This window comes from Hyla sarda, chromosome 12 (assembly GCF_029499605.1).
Source record: "Hyla sarda isolate aHylSar1 chromosome 12, aHylSar1.hap1, whole genome shotgun sequence".
Lineage (NCBI taxonomy): Eukaryota > Metazoa > Chordata > Amphibia > Anura > Hylidae > Hyla > Hyla sarda.
The window spans coordinates 55,213,140-55,234,557 of record NC_079200.1 but is presented as its reverse complement, the minus strand read 5'-3'; the positions used below and the strand labels follow the sequence as shown (position 1 = coordinate 55,234,557).

The window sequence follows — 21,418 nt, the reverse complement described above, 5'->3', positions numbered from 1 at the left end:
CGGGTCAGGGGGCATGTTAGGGGGTGGGGCTTAGGCACCTGGTGCCAAACCGGGCATATTTCAGCTGGCCAGGTCCTGACAGCAGGTCTCTTTGAGCCTGCATCGACTCTATTGTTGCCTGGTTATTGCTTTGTTCCAAGCTATATACGGTACCTGCTCTTAGAGGTGAGCTGTCTCTTTCGCTTTTCTTGTGATGGACTCAGCTTTTCTTCATATAAAGTTGTTACAATACCAAGAAGTCAAGGACTTTGTTAAAGCCCTAGGTAGTCTCAGACCAAAAAGAGTCCAACCTATAGTCTCTTGGGATCTTTCGCTTGTACTAAAACAATTATGTCAACAACCCTTTGAGCCTCTAAAAGAGGCTTCCTTGAAATAACTTACCTTTAAAAAAAAATTCTTTTGGCCATAACATCTGCCAAAAGAGTAGGAGAATTGCAGGCTTTAGCTACTGAAGAGCCTTACCTATCTTTTCGCTCTGATACAGTACTCCTAAGATTCCTTCCTTCTTTTCTTTCTAAATGTCCATCATTTGCCAATACTAACCAAATAATATGTTTCTAGATGGATCTCTTACTGCATCACCACTTCCTATTCCATCCAGGATCTAGATCCCAGAGACTTTACCAAAGTTCACTGAAGAAGAGCAACAGCAGCCTCCTTTGGAACACATTTGTCAAAGTGCATCAAACACTTTCTTTAAGCGCTATAAGATTGACTTATTGTTATCGGGAAGAATGCAGTTTGTTAAATCTGTACTAAATTCTGTTAATGCAACTAGCCCACCCAGGAATACTGCTACTTAAGTCCCATTATTGTGCTGCTGACAAGATGCTAGGGAAAATTAGATTTAAGTAGTTAATCTGTTTTCCCTTAGTCTTGTCAGCAGCACAAATTCCCACCCTTGATGATATTATTGTTATTTTGTTACTTTATAATTTACTCACTGTCTAGAGGGAGGAGGATCCTTTATATATCCAAGGGTGTTCATTATTTCTCATTAAACATTCCAAGGTCCTACAAGCACACAGGGGGAAATGTTAACCCATTATTTTGCTGCTGACAAGACTAAGGGAAAACAGATGAACTACTTAAGTCTTTTTTCTTCTAAATCAACAACCCCTTTAGAGGCAAACTTAATGTTTTCTTGTATGTAAGGTTAGATTACAAAGAACTTGAATCAAAGATTAAATATTATAGAACTATCTTGAATTGTTACCAAAAAAGTGTGAATTACAGGGTGTTATAAGACAGTCAAAATGCATGTATAATTGGAAATCATGACACATTAAGTTAATTGTCCAACCACCCGTAATTTGTTAATGGATTTACAGCCTAGCGGGAACATAAGAATGTGTCTGATGGTTACATTAAGGCGACATCAATCATAAATGATGTACCCTGAGGAAAAATGTTATGCTTGATGATCAAAGACATTCTGTTATAATCAGGGCTCGAGTCCTGCTGGAACGCACAGAAACGGCGTTCCTTTGCTTTTTCCGGAGGAGGAACGCCGTCCCTGTTATACTAGTCCTGCAGGACCGACCTCTGAATTATTCTTACCCTCCCTCCATCTCCTCCCCTGGCCCAGACTGCTAGATGCTGGAGATGTAGGACCTGTGATGATGTCACCATCACATGTTGGGGGCGGAGCTTAGCTGTGGAGGAGAGTAAAGATCGTGGCTGAAGAACCTGTGTGATGCTGTGGAGGAGGCGGGGCTGAGCTGGAGGAGACATGTCACATGTCACCCCAGTAAGGTAATTACATGGAAGGAGATTTGTTACAGTGTGTCACCCCAGTAGTAAGGTGATTACATGAGGAGGAGGATTGTTACAGTGTGTCACCACAGTAGTAAGGAGATTACATGAGAAGGAGGTTTATTACAGTGTGTCACCCCAGTAGTAAGGAGATTACATGTGGAGGAGATTTGTTACAGTGTGTCACCACAGTAGTAAGGAGATTATATGAGGAGGAGCATTGTTACAGTATGTCACCCCAGTAGTAATGAGATTACATGAGGAGGAGATTTGTTACAGTGTGTCACCCCAGTAGTAAGGAAATTACATGAGGAGGAGATTTGTTAAAGTGTGTCACCCCAATAAGGCAATTACATGGAAGGAGAGTTGTTACAGTGTGTCACCCCAGTAGTCCAGTAGTAAGGAGATTACATGAGGAAGGGGTTTGTTACAGTGTGTCACCCAGTAGTAATGAGATTACATGGGGAGGAGGTTTGTTACAGTGTGCCACTCCAGTAGTAAGGTGATTACATGATGAGGAGGTTTGTTACAGTGTGTCACCCCAGTAGCAAGGAGATTACATGAGGAGGGGGTTTGTTACAGTGTGTCACCCCAGTAGCAAGGAGATTACATGAGGAGGAGGTTTGTTACAGTGTGTCATCCCAGTAGTAGGGAGATTACATGAGGAGTAGGTTTGTTACAGTGTGTCACTCTTATACTCAGTAGGCAGCTGGGCAGCTGTATGCCTGTGGCCTGTAAGAATCCTGGAACCATGCAGGATGTCAAGTTTTAGCTTGGACATTTTCTTTTTTTGTTTTGTTTTTTGCGCAAACTGGGGGGGGGGGGGGGTGTATTAGAAATCTTGGGTCAGTTCCCACACTTTTTTTTTCCAGGACTTGACCCCTGGTTATAATGTACTCATTGGATAAAAATTATTATATGTCATAAGTAGATTGGTGAAATATAATTATATTTATACATATTATACTTTCTTAAGCGTGTTATCACTAGTAGAAAACACAAATTAATAGTGAAAAGCGGATGTTGCTATTCACTTCTCAGCATAGACATTAACCCCTTAAGGACAACAGGTTTTTTCATTTTTGCACTTTAGTATTTTCCACCTCACCTTCTAAAAATCAGAACGCTTTCAATTTTGCACCTACAGACCAATATGGCAGCTTGTTTCTTGCGCCATCAATTGTACTTTGTAATTACATCAATCATTTTACCACCAAATTTACGGCGAAACTAGCAAAAAAAGATGTGTAGGGCAAAATTGGAAAAAAATGCTATTTTGTCACTTTTGGGGGCTTCCGATTCTATGCAGTGCACTTTTCTTAAAAATGATACCATATCTTTATTTTGCACTTCCATACGGTAATAAGGATACCCAATTTTTATAGGTTTTATTTTACTACAAAATAAAAAAATTATAACTACATGCACCAAAATTTGTATGTTTAAAATTGTCATCTTCTGACCCCTATAACTTACATTTTTTCGTATATGGGACAGTATGAGGACAAATTTTTTGTGCCATGACCTAAAGTTTTTATCTGTACCATTTTTGTTTTAATGGGACTTTTTGATCGCTTTTTATACATTTTTTTAGGGTATACAAAGTGACCAAAAAATACTCAATTTTGGACTTTGGAATTTTATTCATGTGTACGCCATTGACCATGAGGATTAAATGGAAAGGCCTGCGCAGCTGGCCTGTAATTGTGGGAGGAGCGGGATGACCATAAAACCCACGGCTCTCCCCCCTTCATTGACGCCGTGGGTTCTTCGCTTGAGGGTGTCACGTGACGTCGGCAGGAAGTGGAGTCACGTTCCCACCGGTCAGCTGACTGCACGAGTCAGCTGACAGGAACCTCGCTTCAGCCGGCATGGTGGGGGTAAGTGGCCGTGGCTGACCGGGGGTAACGCTGGCGGTTCCCGGACTCCGGAGGTGAGCCGGAGTTCAGGGAAACCCTTGGTCAGCCCGGCCCCAGGTTTTTCGTATTACATGTCGGCATTCGGCATTTGCCGGTCGCATTATACGGTTTTCGGCCACATATATTTACTTCGGCTTGCTGCGCATGTATATGGATACTTTGTATGCGAACAGCCTCCTACACAGGCATATCATTACCGCACTAGGTGAACGGCTTGCTGCGCATGTATGTGTTTTCTTATGGCTTGCTTTATTATGTGATGATTACTTTGTTACACGAACTGTCTCCTGCACGTGCATATCATTACCGCACTATGTGATCAGTCTCCTGTACGTGCATATCATTACCGCACTATGTCATCAGCCTCCTGCACGTGCATATCGTTACCGCACTATGTCATCAGTCTCCTGCACGTGCATATCATTACCGCACTATGTCATCAGTCTCCTGCACATGTATATCATTACTGCACTATATGAACAGTCTCCTGCACATGTATATCATTACCGTACTATGTCATCAGTCTCCGGCACGTGCATATCATTACCGCACTATGTGAACAGTCTCCTGCCCATGCATATCATTACCGCTCTATGTGAACAGTCTCCTGCACATGCATATCATTACTGCACTATGTGAACAGTCTCCTGCACATGCATATCATTACCGCTCTATGTGAACAGTCTCCTGCACATGCATATCAATACCGCACTATGTGAACAGTCTCCTGCACGTGCATATCATTACCGCTCTATGTGAACGACTTGCTGCGCATGTATACCATTACTTTGTTATGTGAACAGCCTCCTGCACATGCATATCATTACCGCACCATTTGAACAGTCTCCTGCACGTGCATATCATTACCGCACTATGTGATCGACTTGCTGAGCATGTATACCGTTACTTTGTTATGTGAATAGCCTCCCGCACGTGCATATCATTACCGCACTATGTGAACGGCTTGCTACGCATGCATATGATTACTGCATTGTGCGAACAGTCTCCTGCACATGCATATCATTACCGCATCATGTGTTTGGCCTCTTGCACATGTATTTGATTGCTGCATTGTGTGATCAGTCTCCTGCACATGCATATCATTACCGCTCTGTGTGATAGGCTTCTTGCTGATACATATCATTACCGCACTGTATGAACAGTCTCCTGCACATGCTTATCATTACCGCACCACGTGATAGGCTTCTTGCACATGTATATCATTACCGCACTATGTGGTCAGCCTCCTACTTATTTTATCATTGCCGCACTATGTGAACAGTCTCCTGCACATATATATCATTGCCGCTCTATGTAACAGCCTCCTGCACATATATATCTTTATCACATTTTGTACTTCTGTGCTGCTGGGAGGATCTATATGTGTCTCCAGTATACTGAGACTCGCACACCTTTACACTCAATCGGACTCACCGCTCCGCCCCACCCTGTGGCCTTATGCTTCACCCCCACAGCTGCCAATCTGGTCAGTCTTAGGCACGCTACACCAACAGCTGCGCTCACCTCCAACCTTTGTCTCTTAACTAACTTCCTCACAGTTTTCTTTTCATTTATTTTATACTTCTGTGTTTCCGGGCGGTGTGCCTCCAGCTGTTGTGGAGCTACGATTCTCACTTATAGGAATCATGCCGTAGGGTTCATGCTGTACACATCCTGGTACCCATACACGTTGGTAGGATTCATGCCGGTTACATTTATACACACGCTTGTACATAATTGTAGCATTATGCTGCGTACACACTTATAAGATTCATGCCATACACGGTACACACTGGTAGGATATCCTGTACACACGCTTGTTGGATTCTTACTTACACGCGTTAGGATTATCCAGCACATTCGCCGGTAGCATTTATACGGTTCACTTGATCGCATAATTCATAAAGTTCATGCGGTACATACCATTGTAGCATCCATACTGTACACTTGCTCGTAGGTTTACGTAGTATACACGCTTTTACTCGCTTCCAGGGTTCATACTACACACACTCTTGTAGGAGTCATGTTGTACACACTCATAGGTTTCATACTTTGTACACGCTCATACGAGTCACTCTGTACGCACGTTTATAGTATTACATGGTTCACGCTTGTAAGATTACTACTGAATATGCACTCATAAGGTTTGTGCTGCACTCCCGCTCGCAGGACCTGTATCACGCGTGTTTGTAGGGTTATATTACTCGGGTGCACGCGGGAATCAGGCTGCCCGTGCACCCGTGGCATGTGTTCTGTACCTGCACTTGCGCTATTTGTGAAGTTCGTACGCCCGCAGTTTAGTGCAGCGCACATGCTCATACAGCTCATGGGGTGTGGCCCTGTACGCAGGTATGTGGTTATAATAGTTATTACTTCCCGGCATATTCTCTGCCATCAGGTCGTGGTTAGCTTCAGGCATTCACTGGTGGTCTATACGCGTATATGGTTGGCCCGAGTATAGGTTCATCAAGTTGGTGGTACAGCCATGCATAGCGGTTCACGACAGTTTCACACGTAGTCGTTCTGCACGCATCTTTGTATAGACAGAGTGATACATAGCAGTTGTCGCTGCTGACACATATTCAGAACGACAATTACACGACGCACAGGCGGGGCTTACCCAGTAAACCGTTGCAGACGGGGTATGTCTCATTATCGTTGGTACTGATATGCCTTCTGAGCGACACTGACATTACGCATAGGTGGTATTTACCTGTTAAGCCTGTCATGTTACAGGAAGGGTACGTCGCATAGTTCTTATGACTGTCATGCCACACATAGGTGATGTATACCCATCATGCCTGCCACGCCTGCAGGGAGTACGTCGCACGGTTGTTACTGACACGCCTTCAGAACAGCAATAACGCCACACATAGGTGATAAGATTTGTTTTATTATCCAAGTAATCACCTCATGAACCTGACACGTCTTCAGGTTGTGTTTACTTGTATCGTCGGTGCACCTCTTTTACGATATAGTCACGTTCTCAAAAAACGGAATTCACGATGTTTTGGGTTGTCATGGTACTCGTATAAACTTTCGCACTTACCACTGGGCACACGCTTATCTAGACTCAGTTACGCATATAATTCTCGTCCGACACGTCTTCGGTCACTTTCCCTCTGTTCTGGTTTAAAGTGTCGTACATTGTTCTCAAGTAATCACCTCATGAACTTGACACGCTTTCAGGTTGTGATTACTTGCGTTGTCGATGCGCTCCTTTCTCTGTGTAGTTATGTCCTAAAAATGTACTTCATGGTGTTCTAGGTTGATTTGGTACTCGTATAACGTTTCGCACTTGTCACCGGGCGCATACTCGTCTAGACCCGGTTACGCATACGATTCTCATCCGACACGTCTTCGGATACTTTCCCTCTGTTCTGGTTTAAAGTGTCGTACATTGTTCTCAAAGTAATCACCTCATGAACTTGACACGCTTTCAGGTTGTGATTACTTGCGTTGTCGATGCGCTCCTTTCTCAACGTTTCGCACTTGTCACCGGGCGCATACTCGTCTAGGCCCGGTTACGCATACGATTCTCGTCCGACACGTCTTCAGATACTTTCCCTCTGTCCTGGTTTAAAGAGTTGATTATTATTGTCCAAGTAATCACCTCATGAACCTGACACGCTTTCAGGTTGTGATTACTTGCGTTGTCGATGCGCTCCTTTCTCTGTGTAGTTATGTCCCAAAAAATGTACTTCATGCTGTTCTAGGTTGATATGATACTCGTATAACGTTTCGCACTTGTCACCGGGCGCATACTTGTCTAGGCCCGGTTACGCATACGATTCTCGTCCGACACGTCTTCAGATACTTTTCCTCTGCCCTGGTTTAAAGAGTTGATTATTATTGTCCAAGTAATCACCTCATGAACCTGACACGCTTTCAGGTTGTGATTGCTTGCGTTGTCGATGCGCTCCTTTCTCTGTGTAGTCATGTCCAAAAGTGTACTTCAGGGTGTTCTAGGTTGATATGATACTCGTTTAGCGTTTCGCACTTGTCACCGGGCGCATACTCGTCTAGGCCCGGTTACGCATACGATTCTCGTCCAACACGTCTTCGGATACTTTCCCTCTGTTCTGGTTTAAAGTGTCGTACATTGTTCTCCAAGTAATCACCTCATGAACCTGACGCGTTTTCAGGTTGTGATTGCTTGCGTTGTCGATGCGCTCCTTTCTCCGTGTAGTCTCGTTCCTAAAGATGCTCTTCAGGGTGTTCCAGGTTGTTAAGGTACTTGTATAACGTTTCGCTCTTGTCACCGGGCACATACTTGTCTAGGTCCGTCACGTATACAATTCTCACCCGTCACGTCTTCGGATACTCTCTCTCTGTCCTGGTGTTAGACGGTCAGCCATGTTATAGATAAATGAGCTTGGCTAGACGGTTAGTTTGGCTGTCCCTACTACATACATTTACTTTCACATGTGCTCACGTTGAAGGAGTCCAGTATATTGCAGCAGATGCCTTGTCCGCAAATACGCAAAAATTTATGGTACGGCGTGGAACTCGTTTTCCAAATCCAGATCCAAGCACGCCGAGGGCGACAAGATTTCAGTTCCCTTCCTATTTAGCATATATCGGGTTTTGCCATTCCACACTGCATTTATCCCACAATACTTTTAAGAGTTATCTAGCCGGTATCCAACACCATTTATCCTTGACCAATACCCGTAGTTACTCCATACTCCCTTCTCGCTTGGTGAAGTCCGCTCTGAAGGGCATCCTTGAGAAGGAAGTCCCTCGCAGCCCAGTCAGACAACCAATCACAGGCAACATGTTCAGGCAGTTGTCCGACTTGTTAGACTCCACACCATTGGGTATCCGTGATAGCCTCACATTAAAAGCGGCCATGTACCTTGCCTGTTATGGGTTTCTCAGACCGGGTGAGTGTACTACTCGGACCATTAACGCACCCTTTCCTTAGGTCAGTCAGCTGTCACGTGTCTCTGATCATTTCCAGCTGTCCCTCAGTCAGATCAAGACCTCGTCTCCGGGTCATACGGTGGTTGTTCGGTTTTCCCACCGTGCACAAATGGTGTCCTGTCACAATCCTCCGTGAATTGTTGAATGCCTGTGTTAACCTATCAGCTGATGACTCTTTACTCCATTTCAGATCCAACCCGCTAACTACTTCTCAATTCATCTAACATTTACGCATTTCGGTCAGGTCGCTGGGAGGAGTCCCGACTTCATTATCCGGTCACTCCTTCCGTTTTGGCGCAGCTACAGCCACTTCTAGGCACGGGGTCCCGACCCAAGTAATCATGAAATTAGGATGTTGGAAATGCGGATGCTTCATGCAGTATTTCCCTAACCCTCGCAAAGAAATGGCTAGCGCATTCCAGTCTCTTGTGTTGTAATCTGCAATAAACAAATGTTTGTTTAAATCCGGGTTTTGCCCTCTTTTCCAGGCATATTCTTTACGCCGCAGTTATGGCACACTCCAAACTGCTTAGTTGAGGTTGATAGATTATTGGTTACAGTTGGTTGTTAGGTTAGTATTAGGGTTGTACGCATATCAGTCATGTAGCAACGACCACAAATGGAAAGGCCTGCGCAGCTGGCCTGTAATTGTGGGAGGAGCGGGATGACCATAAAACCCACGGCTCTCCCCCCTTCATTGACGCCGTGGGTTCTTCGCTCCCACCCGCCCCCCCTTCTTTTCATTTCATCACACTTACCACAGGGTATGCCCTCTTTTCCAGGCATATTCTTTACGCCGCAGTTATGGCACACTCCAAACTGCTTAGTTGAGGTTGATAGATTATTGGTTACAGTTGGTTGTTAGGTTAGTATTAGGGTTGTACGCATATCAGTCATGTAGCAACGACCACAATTAATATTATATTTTTATAGTTTGGACATTTACGCACGCAGTGATACCGCATATGTTCATTTTCTATTTTTGTTTACATATTTTATGGGAAAAGGGGGGTGAGTCAAGGGGTTAAATCACATTCATTTTTTTTTCTTTGACACTATAGGGGACTATTACATGCAATTCTCAGATTGTATACACTGAACAATGCTATACCATAGCATAGCATTGATCAGTGTTATCTGTGTTCTATTGCTCCAGCCTGGATCTCAGACTTGGAGCAATGGAGCAAAGATCGGACGGCGGGAAGGAAGGTAAGCACCCTCCCGCTGTCCTTTCAGCTGTTTGCAGCGGTCATGAAAAGCTCCGCTGAGCTAACTGGCAGTGTTTTCTCCCGACTTAGATCCCGGCAGCTAAAGGGTTAATAGCTGATAGCAACTGGGACCCACCAGGTATAAAGCACGCTCAGCTCCTCAACGCGCTTTACATAACGGGAGTTGGCCACGAAATAAATATTGAACATGCCATCATTTTTCTAGTTAAATATATTTTCAAAGATGCTATTGAAACATTTTCACCAGATATTGGTAACAATCCAAGTAACGCATAAAACAAAGAAATCAAAACAATTAAGCTGAAAAATTATGTTATGTGTAATAATTAGTGCTGAGCGCAAATATTGGATATGCAAATTTGTACCGTAAATATCAGCACTTTGCGATTTCCCGAAAATTTAGAATGTAGCGATATATATTCGTAATGACTAACATTTGTTTTCTTTTTTTTTCTTCACAGTACACACCACAACAATGATGTGTACTGTGTAAGAAAAAAGTGATCATCCCTCCCTGCTTCCAGCTTGTGGTCCAAAGAAGGCTCCAATATTATTTACTGTGAGTCGGTGTGGAGCGCGAATATTTCGTATATGTGAATATGCATATATTCGTGAATATCGGCAATTCCAGAGAACACTGATCCCTCCCTTCTTTTAGGTGAAAGATATAATCGCGCATGCGCACTATGCGAATTTCATTACGACTTTTCGCATGGAAAAAAAAGGAACAAACATCGGAATATGCAAATTTCGTGAACATGAAAATATCGCAAATTCGAATATGGCCCCAGCTGCTCATCACTAGTAATAATGTGTAATGACACAGGTAAAAAGTATTGAGCACAATTACTATTTTTTTTTTAATATGTTGTATAAAAGCCGATCGGCAATTGAGTGCTCCAAGCCTGATATCCAGGCTTGAGCAATCGACCGACGATTACACTGATCTTTGCCATGTTAATGCATGGCAGTGATCTGTGTATGAGATCGGTATGTGCAGTGAAATAGCCACCAGGGGGGGGGGGGCCTATAACACTGCAAAAAAAAAAAGTGTAAAAAAAAAAAAAAGTTAATAAGGATCATTTAACACCTTACCTAATGAAAGAAAGAATCCCCCCCTCTTTTCCCATAAAAAAAACTGTGTAAATAAAAATTTAAATAAACATATGTGGTATCCCCACGTGCAGAAATGTCCGAACTATAAATATATATCGTTAATTAAACCGCACAGTCAATGGTGTACGCGTAAAAAAAAAAAAAACATAGTCCAAAATAGAGTATTTTTGGTCACTTTTGATAACATGAAAAAAATGAATAAAAAGCGATCACAAAGTCAGATCAATATATTTACCGATAAAAACTTCAGATCACGGTGCAAAAAATTAGTCCTCATACCGGCCAGTATGCAGAAAAATAAAAAAGTTATAGGGGTCAGAAGAGGACAATTTTAAACGTATACATTTTCCTGAATGTAGTTATGATTATTTTTAGAAGTAATACAAAATCAAACCTATATAAGTAGGGGATCATTTTAACCATATGGACCTACAGAATAAAGATAAGATGTCATTTTTACCGAAAAATGCACTGTATAGAAACAGAAGCCCCCAAAATTACAAAATGGCATTTTTTCCTTAATTTTGCTGCACAATTAAAAAAAAATTCCGCTTTGTTGTGGATATTTTGGTAAAATGACTAATGTCACTACAAAGTAGAATTGGTGGCGCAAAAAATAAGCCATAATATGGAATTTTAGGTGCAAATTTGAAAGCGTTATGATTTTTAGAAGGTGATGAGGAAAAAATGAAAATGCAAAAATGGAAAAACCCTGCGTTCTTAAGGGGTTAAAAAACAGCCACTAGGTGGCTCTGTTCCCTGCGCAAGTGAAACAGTTAGTTTGGTCTCCTTGTAGCCTGGCAGGAGAGCAAACTCAGGAAGTGAATGCTGGGCATGGGGAGGCACAGCCCTCGCAGGCTTCAGTAATGCTGCGGCTGCTGGGGAACACACACTTTCTCCTGCTGGGAGCTCCCACAATGTGAGCAAGGGGAAAGGTATGATACACAGCTTTTTAAAGCTCAGAAAATATTTTAAGGGCAGGAGGGGTGTTAGGAATAGCTGGGGAATATAATATTAGCTATTTTAGAAAATATGGTTTTATGACAGGTACTCTTTAAATGGGCACTGTCACCAACTTTATTTTTTGATATGTTGTAGTACTTATGTACTACAACATATCTCTAATATACTTTTATTATTTTTTTTTTCATTAAAAAGGTTTAATTTACATTTAAAAACCGGCCACTGAAAAAGGACTGATTTTGGAGTGGCAATCAGTCCTTTTTCAGTTAGGCTGCACTCGCTCCCTGCCTGTCAATCAGACAGGCGGGAGCGAGCGCATTGGCTCCCCGGCCACTGGCTGGGAGGCCACTCCTCCCGCACATCGCCGCCGCCGCCTCGTTGCCGACGCTGTCCCTGCATGCCCGCTGCCGGACTCTGCAGTAACTGCAAGTGTAATGAGGGAACGATGTATGCAGGGCGGGGGGGAGGAGGGAACGGGCTAGTGCCGTAGCGGGGGGGAGGGGGGAACGGGCTAGCAACAAAAAAAAAATAGGATTGTGGGAGCTACCCTTTAAGTCAGGTGATTGGCTGGGCCAGATGTATTTTTTTTTTCTTTGAAACCATTTAAGAATGTCTTTGTCTGGGTGTTTGTACTGTTTGGGATCATTGTCTTGCTGAAATGTTCTCCCCTAGTTTCATCTTCATCATCTTGGTATATGGCAGCAGTTTTTTCATCAAGAACTGGTAAATGGGTAAATTTGCCCATTCATACTTCCTTCATTTATGTTAAGTTTGCCAGTACCAACTGGTGCCAGAAAGTTAAACAGATTTGCAAATTACTTCTATTAAAAAATCTTAATCCTTCCAGTACTTTTTAGGGGCTATATACTACGGAGGAAATGCTTTTCTTTTTAGATTTCTCTGATGTCATGACCACAATGCTCTCTGCTGACCTCTGCTTTCCATTTTAGGAACTGACCAGAGCAGCATATGTTTGCTATGGGGATTTTTTCCTACTCTGGACAGTTCCTAAAATGGACAGGCATGTCAGCAGAGAGCACTGTGGTCATGACATCAGAGAAATCTAAAAAGATGAGCATTTCGTCTGTAGTATATAGCCCCAATAAAGTACTGAAAGGATTAAGATTTTTTTAATAGAAGTAATTTACAAATCTGTTTAACTTTCTGGCACCAGTTGGTTTAAAAAAAAAAAGTTTTCCATGGGAGTACCCCTTTAACCCCTTAAGGACTCAGGGTTTTTCCGTTTTTGCACTTTCGTTTTTTCCTCCTTACCTTTGAAAAATCATAACCCTTTCAATTTTCCACCTAAAAATCCATATTATGGCTTATTTTTTGCGTCGCCAATTCTACTTTGCAGTGACATTAGTCATTTTACCCAAAAATGCACGGCGAAACGGAAAAAAAAATCATTGTGCGACAAAATCGAAGAAAAAACGCCATTTTGTAATTTTGGGGGCTTCCGTTTCTACACAGTGCATATTTCGGTAAAAATTACACCTTATCATTATTCTGTAGGTCCTTACGGTTAAAATGATACCCTACTTATATAGGTTTGATTTTGTCGCACTTCTGGAAAAAATCCTAACTACATGCAGGAAAATTTACACGTTTAAAAATGTCATCTTCTGACCCCTATAACTTTTTTTTTTTCCACATACAGGGCGGTATGAGGACTCACTTTTTGCGCCGTGATCTGAAGTTTTTATCGGTATGATTTTTTTTTGATCAGACTTTTTGTTCACTTTTTATTCATTTTTTAATGGTATAAAAAGTGATCAAAATACGCTTTTTTGGACTTTGGAATTTTTTTGCGCGTATGCCATTGACCGTGCGGTTTAATTAATGATATATTTTTATAGTTCGGACATTTACGCACGCGGCGATACCACATATGTTTATTTTTATTTGTTTTTACACTGTTTTATTTTTTTTGGGGAAAAGGGGGGTGATTCAAACTTTTATTAGGGAAGGGGTTAAATGACCTTTATTAACACTTTTTTTTTTACATTTTTTTTCCATGAGGACCTATAACACTGCACACACTGATCTTTTACACAGATCACAGGCGTGTATTAACACGCCTGTGATCAGTGTTATCAGCGCTTGACTGCTCCTGCCTGGATCTCAGGCACTGAGCAGTCATTCGCCGATCGGACACCGAGGAGGCAGGTAAGGGCCATCCCGGTGTCCTGTCAGCTGTTTGGGACGCCGAGATTTCACCGCGGGGGTCCCGAACAGCCCGAATGAGCAGCCGGGTCACTTTCACTTTAGAAGCGGCGGTCAGCTTTGACCGCCGCTTCTAAAGGGTTAATACCGCACATCGCCGCGATCGGCGATGTGTGGTATTAGCCGCGGGTCCCGGCCGTTGATGAGCGCCGGGACCGACGCGATATGATGCGGGATCGCGGCGCGATCCCTCTTCATATCGCGGGAGCCGGCGCAGGACGTAAATATACGTCCTGCGTCGTTAAGGGGTTAAGGACTAGGCCAATTTTATTTTTGCATTTTTGTTTTTTCCTCCTTGCCTTCTAAAAATCATAACTCTTTCATATATTCATACACAGACCCATAATGAGGGCTTGTTTTGTGCATCATCAATTTTACTTTGTAATGACATCACTCATTTTACCATCAAATGTACGACGCAACCAAAAAAACATTATTTATGTGGAGTAATTGAAAAGAAAACCACAATTTATGAAATTTTTTAAGGTTTTGTTTTCACGTTGTACACTTTACAGTAAAAATTACATGTTTTCTTTATTCTGTGGTTCAATACAATTAAAATGATACCCATGTTATATACTTTTCTATTATTGTACCACTTAAAAAAAAACTATTTTAACAAAATTAGTATGTTTAAAATTTCCCTGTTTGACCACCTATAACATTGTAATTTTTCCGTATACGGGGCAGTATGAGGGCTCATTTTTTTTGCACTGTGACCTGTAGTTTTTATGAGTACCATTGTTGCTTGTATTTTACTTTTTAATCATTTTTTATAAAAAAAAAAAAATTTTAATAAAATGTGACAGAAATTTTGGACTTTTTCTTTTTTAGGTTTATGCCATTCACCATGCGGTATAATTAACATTATAGTTTCATAGTTTGGACATTTATGCATGCGGCAATCCCAAATATGTTTATTAATCTTTTTTTTTTATGCTTTTTGGGGGTAAAATGGGAAAAAGGGACTATTTACATTTTTATCGAGGGAGGGGATTTTTAAAAAATTTCCTCTTTTTTAAAAACTTTTTAAAAACTTTTTTTTTTACAATTTTTATGTCACCATAGGGGACTATTTATAGCAATCAGTTGACTGCTAACACTGTTCAGTTCTATGCATAAGGCATAGCACTGATCAGTATTATCAGCGATCCTCTGCTTTGGTCTGCCCGATCTCAGACCAGAGCAGATGTCCCCTGGAGATGGCTGGAGGCAGGTGATCGGATCCCCACGGAAGCGATGTGGGCACTCCGATCATCCATTTTAATTGCCGCACTGCCACAGATCCCCTGATCTGTGTTGAACATGGCATCTGAGGGGGTTAATGGCTGATATCAGCGCGATTGCTGATGTCTGCCATAACTGGTGGGTCCCTGGCTGCTGATAGCAGCTGGGACCTGCTGTGCATGACGCGAACACCGATCAGGTGATCACTGTCATTAAAGTACATCATGGTGCGCTAAGTACCACGGCACCATAACATACATTTAAGTCCATTGTCGTTAAGGGGTTAAACGAACCCCAATAGCACCTTTGGAAAAATATGTGGTAAGAAAAATCTTCATGTGTTCAATACTTATTTCACCCGCTGTATCTGTTCAGTTAAAGTCTTACCAGCATATCGCAGAACTAGCAAGATCCCAGATTATTGCTTATGGTTGTTTTTTTTGCATCCAGCACACAGACAAAAACTGAAATAGGCACTTACTCTGTGCATCTAACACTGTGCATCTATGGACTAAGGTGGCAAGTTTACATGTTTTATAAACAATCCCTAACAAATTTACATGATTTTTTTAATAGAGTCATCCATGGTTTTATATTTATAAACAGTTTACACACCTTGGATAAATAGGGAGTTTAAAGGGGTTGTCTGGCCAAATAATTTTATTAAAAGGGGCAGACTAGTTGAAAAGATTCAGAGAAGCATTACTCACCTCCCTGATCTCTCTACACTTCCTAGTGCAAATTCTAATTATCTGGGGCGACTGGAGGTAGAGGCTGGGTGAGGCTGGGCCGCATGCCCCCCTCACCTATAATGCCCCCATCATGCGCCCCTCTCATATAATGCCTCCATCATGCGCCCCTCAAATATAATGCCCCCATCATGCGCCCCTCACATATAATGCTCACATCATGCGCCCCTCACATATAATGCCCCCATTATGCACCCCTCATATATAATGCCCCCATCATGTGCCCCTCACATATAATGCCCCCATCATGCGCTCTCACATATAATGCCCACATCATGCGCCCCTCACATATAATGCCCCCATTATGCGCCCCTCGCATATAATGCCCCCATCATGCGCCCCCCACATATTATGCCTTTCTTAATGCTCTCTCCCATATAATGCCCCCATCATGTGCCCCCTCCCATATAATACCCCCATTATGCGCCCCTCACATATAATTTGCTAATTTGTCTTAAATACCTTTTCTTTTACTGACATCAGAAGTGAAGACATCATTGATTGGTCATTGAAGGTTGTCCTGTTGTTCATGTTATTCTCAATTCTTCCATTAAGTTCAGACCTCATTTCTTTAAAGGTATTACTTGACAATGAAGCATAAACTGAATATGACTTTTCCTTTTGCTCTGCTGGAAAGGGTAGACATCTGTCCAACCAGCACCATGTAGATTTAGGTTCTGTGTTCATTGTTGAGAAGCTGACTTGTGTGACTTTAACACTACAGATACCTGATGGTGAATGGGTGCATGTCGTGGAGGACAATGAGTTTTCCCAGTTTAGTAATTCAGTTGTATTAAGTGGTTTCCAACAAGTTTGTCCAGGCTGAATTATATCTAGAAGAAATTGGTCTTGAGAGGGTTTTGTAACCTCATTGGCTGACATGGTTGAGCTGTTTGATAAAACCATAGTAGACTTCAACTCTATTTGTTTAGATATTTGGGCTTTCGCCACTCTGTGGCCCTCAGTCACTACTCTACGGTTCTGAAATGTATTATGTCTCTCTGGATATGTGCTATCTAACCTGACTTTTTGAGTGTCTAAGCTTTTGTTCTGTACTAGATGTTGGGATATCTTTGAGGCGCAACATATAGAAACACATTCTTCATTAAGACGTATCTTTCCAAAGGGAGCAATAACAGACTCATGTTTCTGCATCTTTTGTGGCTGGTTTTCAAGAAAGGTTGGATGACTTAAGTTGAACATATCAGTATCTCTTGAGATACAACCAGAAACTGCTGGCTGGTTTGACTGTATGACAGGTTCATTTAAAGAAGCTCCAGTGAAGTGAAATTTTATTAAATATCTGGGTGAAAATAAAGTTTCTTTCAATGCTAATGGCGGTTGAGTAGTTGGGCTGAAAAGTCGACTTTTATTTGACTGTATTTGTCTAGAATCTTCTGCATGGGAAAGGATAGTGGAAAGTAATTGACAAGATAAGACTTTCTTAGTCCCTTCACCACCTAGCATTCTTGTAATATTTCCACTATCTGTTAAGTCATCCACACTTTTATTCTGATGTTCAATGCTATCTTCTGCAATGTCCAAGGAAACACTATACAATATCTCCCCTTTCAACTGGGCTACCTTAGGTTTTTTGCTGTCTGATGGAGAGATTTCATTGCTTTGGTAATTGTCAGTATAATTAACATCTAAACAGTCATGAATACTTGAAATACTTGGTACTTTCTGCTGATTTCCAGTTACTACAGTACCTGAGTTATCAGTGACACCAGTAGAAGAACTTGGAACATTTACCAGAACATTTTGTGAACTATTAATATCACCTTTGGATATTTTTAGGTTACTTTGTAGCTTAGCTTCGGGATGGTTTCCTTGATCACCACTTTCATCATTTAGAGTTACTTGGGGGACTTCAGTAGATGCAGGAACATTCATTCCTTTGCCAGCTAAGGTCATTGCAGATGTATATGTAAGCTGCAGGTTTGAAGTTGGAGAAGACATAGAGGCAAGATTTTCAGATGACTTGTCCAGTTCACAAGCTGCCTGTAAGCATACTTCATTATTGATCAGACATGTAGATTCTGAATTTTCTTGTTTTGTTTTCTTAACCTGATCATTCTTCTTCATTTTCTGATAAAACTTCTTGAATGTTTCATCCCCATACATTTGCCATTTTTCATGAGAAAACATGTTTAATTTTTTTTGTCCACCTTTTTTAATTGCTGTTTTCAACTTTGAGGATAATTGATCAACTGCAACCTTTGTCTTTTCCTTAATTTCTCCTGAAGTGGTATTGTCAGAACCAATGCCAATATGCATCTCATCTACGGCAGCTTGTCTAACAAGCCCACGGGGATGGCTGCATGAAAAATCAACTGTGCAGGCTGTGGCAGTGTTGGACAGTAATAAATTGCCATAGCTTGCATTTAAATGTTGTTTTCCAGAGCCATGTGATTTAATGTTATGTATTGTCAATCTGTCTTTCAATTTGCCACTTTCTACAAATGGCAAGGAATTGCTTCGAGACAATATTATGTTCTCTATAGTTGTAGAGATCTGGGTTGGTACTGAGTGAAAAAACAGAGGCTTGTTCTTCTCTGATGGAGTGAAAGTAGATTTGGTAGAGCAAAGAGCCACCTTCTTTCTGCTGGCATCAAGCGACTTGATTTCAAAGTGGAAGGAGTCTTTAAAAGTATATGGCATTGGCAGGTCAATGCTACCTTGCTTTGACAGAGCAGTTTTTCGAGGACGAACATTGTCCAAGTGTGTGTTATCCACAACCACTTTATTGTTAGAGATCAGCATGGAGATATGTTCCTCCAAGTTCTTCTTGTGTGAGGATGAGGACTTATCCTCACTTTCCACAGAACCAATACCAAGCATGTTTTCTGATTCCATACTGCACTCACTAAGACTATGAAGAGGGCTTCCAGCAAACATCTGAAGATCTGCACTGTCTGAATGGGATAAGTATCCAGAATCTGTGCTTTCACATTTTTTAAGTTTCCTTTCAGAAAGAGGACCATCCCATTGCTTATCTACACTGGCTTCATGTTGCCTCTGTAGTTGACCATGCCTAATTGAAGCTGTAGACTTTGGATCAGAATCATTATCTGCATGTGTCTTGCCATGGATTCTTAAAGATGATAGTATTGATACATCTTCTTTCTTTCCTGGTATACTATCACTTTCATGTACTGGATTATTATTTATACAAACATCCCTCATTCCACTGCTGATGTCAAAACTAGTGTGGTGTTCAACTTGTTCATGAAGTTTATCTTCATGGCAACTACCACAATCAGAGTCACAGCTCTGCTTGACATTATTAACATGAGTTTGTGTCCTTCTATGTTTGTAAAGGTTGCTTTGAGTTTTAAATGAGACACCGCAAATGTTGCAGGGAAAGGGTCGCTCCCCAGTGTGTGACCGAATGTGTTTCTCAAGGACACTTGGCTTCAAGCAGTCCCGACCACAATGGCCACATATGTGCTTTCCAACACTTTTTGATTTTCCTGAGTTTGCACCCATGAAGCCAGCTGGGGAAGTCGGGCTCAGAATTGGTAAAGGGTTGACAATGTTCAGTGTGAGAGTCTGTGGAGTTTTTTGGAGAACAGTTTGAGGCTGAGGGGTAAATATCACAGATAGATTGGCATTTTCAATCGCAAAGCTGGTACCACCTGATGCCAGTTGAAAGGGTGTCTGTTGACCTTCTTGTTGTGCAATCTGAACTACAGGAAGGCTTAGGCCATTTAGAACCACGGCTTGTGGAGATGTTCTTTCTTCTCTTGTGGAGGACTGGTGGTTATCATTGTTTGGTAATGTATTTGTTGTGCATGAAGGCCATGCTAAGCTGGAGGACGAAACCGATATACTTGATGCATCCATTCCTAAATGCTTCTATGCTGTATCTGCAGATAAAATATAAATGAATAAAAATTTTCATCTAGTTCGCTGTTGGAATGGTATTTCTAGAATCAACCACAAAATTGAGATACATAAAATACATATGTAAAATTGCCATGCATGGGTTCACTATAAAAGAATGCATACAACTACAATTCTAAAGGAAGAGAACTTATCATATATTTATTTATGGTTGGTTCATACGAAAATGCTAGTGTAGTGCTACATCATCTTGTGTTTCAGGTCATAAGAATTTCCCTTATGAATGTGATTTGGAAGGAAACCAAAGGACCCTTATGGACATAAAAAGAAATATTTGCATTAGAAAACCTGTTATAAATAACCTATTATGGAGTTGACAGATTTGCTATAAAAAGCATTTTTTACTCTGGATGACCCAATATATCCATACACTACCTGTTCAACCCATTGATTTAAAAGGGAACTGTGTAATTATTTAATCTACCTGTGGAGACACTGCAGTGGAAACTGATTACTTGCTACTATTTACCCACATTTATACCTAACAGGGATCGACCGATATCGATTTTTTAGGGCCGATACCAATAATCTGTGGAGGTTAAGGCCGATAGCCGATTATTTATACCGATATTCCGGTATAAATTATAGGCTATTTCTCTCCCCCCCCCGAAGCCGCTGCAGATCACTGATATAAAGTGGACGCTTTAAATCAATGAACTGTAGCGGCTTTTGCGGTGCTAGAGACCGCCGCCACCACTTACTTCTCTCCCCCTGCCTGTATAAAGCCCCCCTGACTTATAATACCCCCTGTCCTGTGCCCCTCATATATAATGCCCCATGTCCTGTGCACCTCACATATAATGCCCCCTGAGGGTGCAGAACAGGGGGCATTATATGTGAGGGGCACATGTCAGGGGGCATTATATGTGGGGGCACATGATGGGGGCATTGTATGTGAGAAACACAGGACATGGGGCATTATATGTGGGGATCACAGGACAGGGGGTATTATGTATGAGAGGCACATGACGGGGGGATTATATGTGGGGGCACATGACAACCCACCCCTGTCATGTGCCCATATAATGCCCCCCTGACTTATAATACCCCCTGTCCTGTGCCCCTCACATATATTGCTGTCACGATGCCGGCTGGCAGGAGGTGGATCCTCTGTGCCAGAGAGGGATTGGCGTGGACCGTGCTAGTGGACCGGTTCTAAGTTACTACTGGTATTCACCAGAGCCCGCCGCAAAGCGGGATGGTCTTGCAGCGGCGGTAGTAACCAGGTCGTATCCACTAGCAACGGCTCAACCTCTCTGACTGCTGAAGATAGGCACGGTACAAGGGAGTAGACAAGAGCAAGGTCGGACGTAGCAGAAGGTCGGGGCAGGCAGCAAGGATCGTAGTCAGGGGCAACGGCAAGAGGTCTGGAACACAGGCTAGGAACACACAAGGAAAC

The 21,418-nt window shown here is 42.0% G+C and overlaps 1 protein-coding gene across 5 annotated transcripts in view; it reads right to left on the bottom strand.

Moving 5' to 3' along the window:
* Nucleotides 1–21,418, bottom strand: part of ZNF831 (zinc finger protein 831) — a 142,632-nt gene that overhangs the window by 66,158 nt on the left and 55,056 nt on the right. For all 5 annotated transcript variants that reach the window (XM_056549064.1, XM_056549067.1, XM_056549063.1 and 2 more), the window contains exon 2: nt 16,573–19,982. In XM_056549064.1, coding sequence (XP_056405039.1) covers nt 16,573–19,959 — 3,387 coding nt within the window. In that variant the 5' untranslated portion in view covers nt 19,960–19,982. The remainder of the gene's footprint in view (nt 1–16,572; nt 19,983–21,418) is intronic.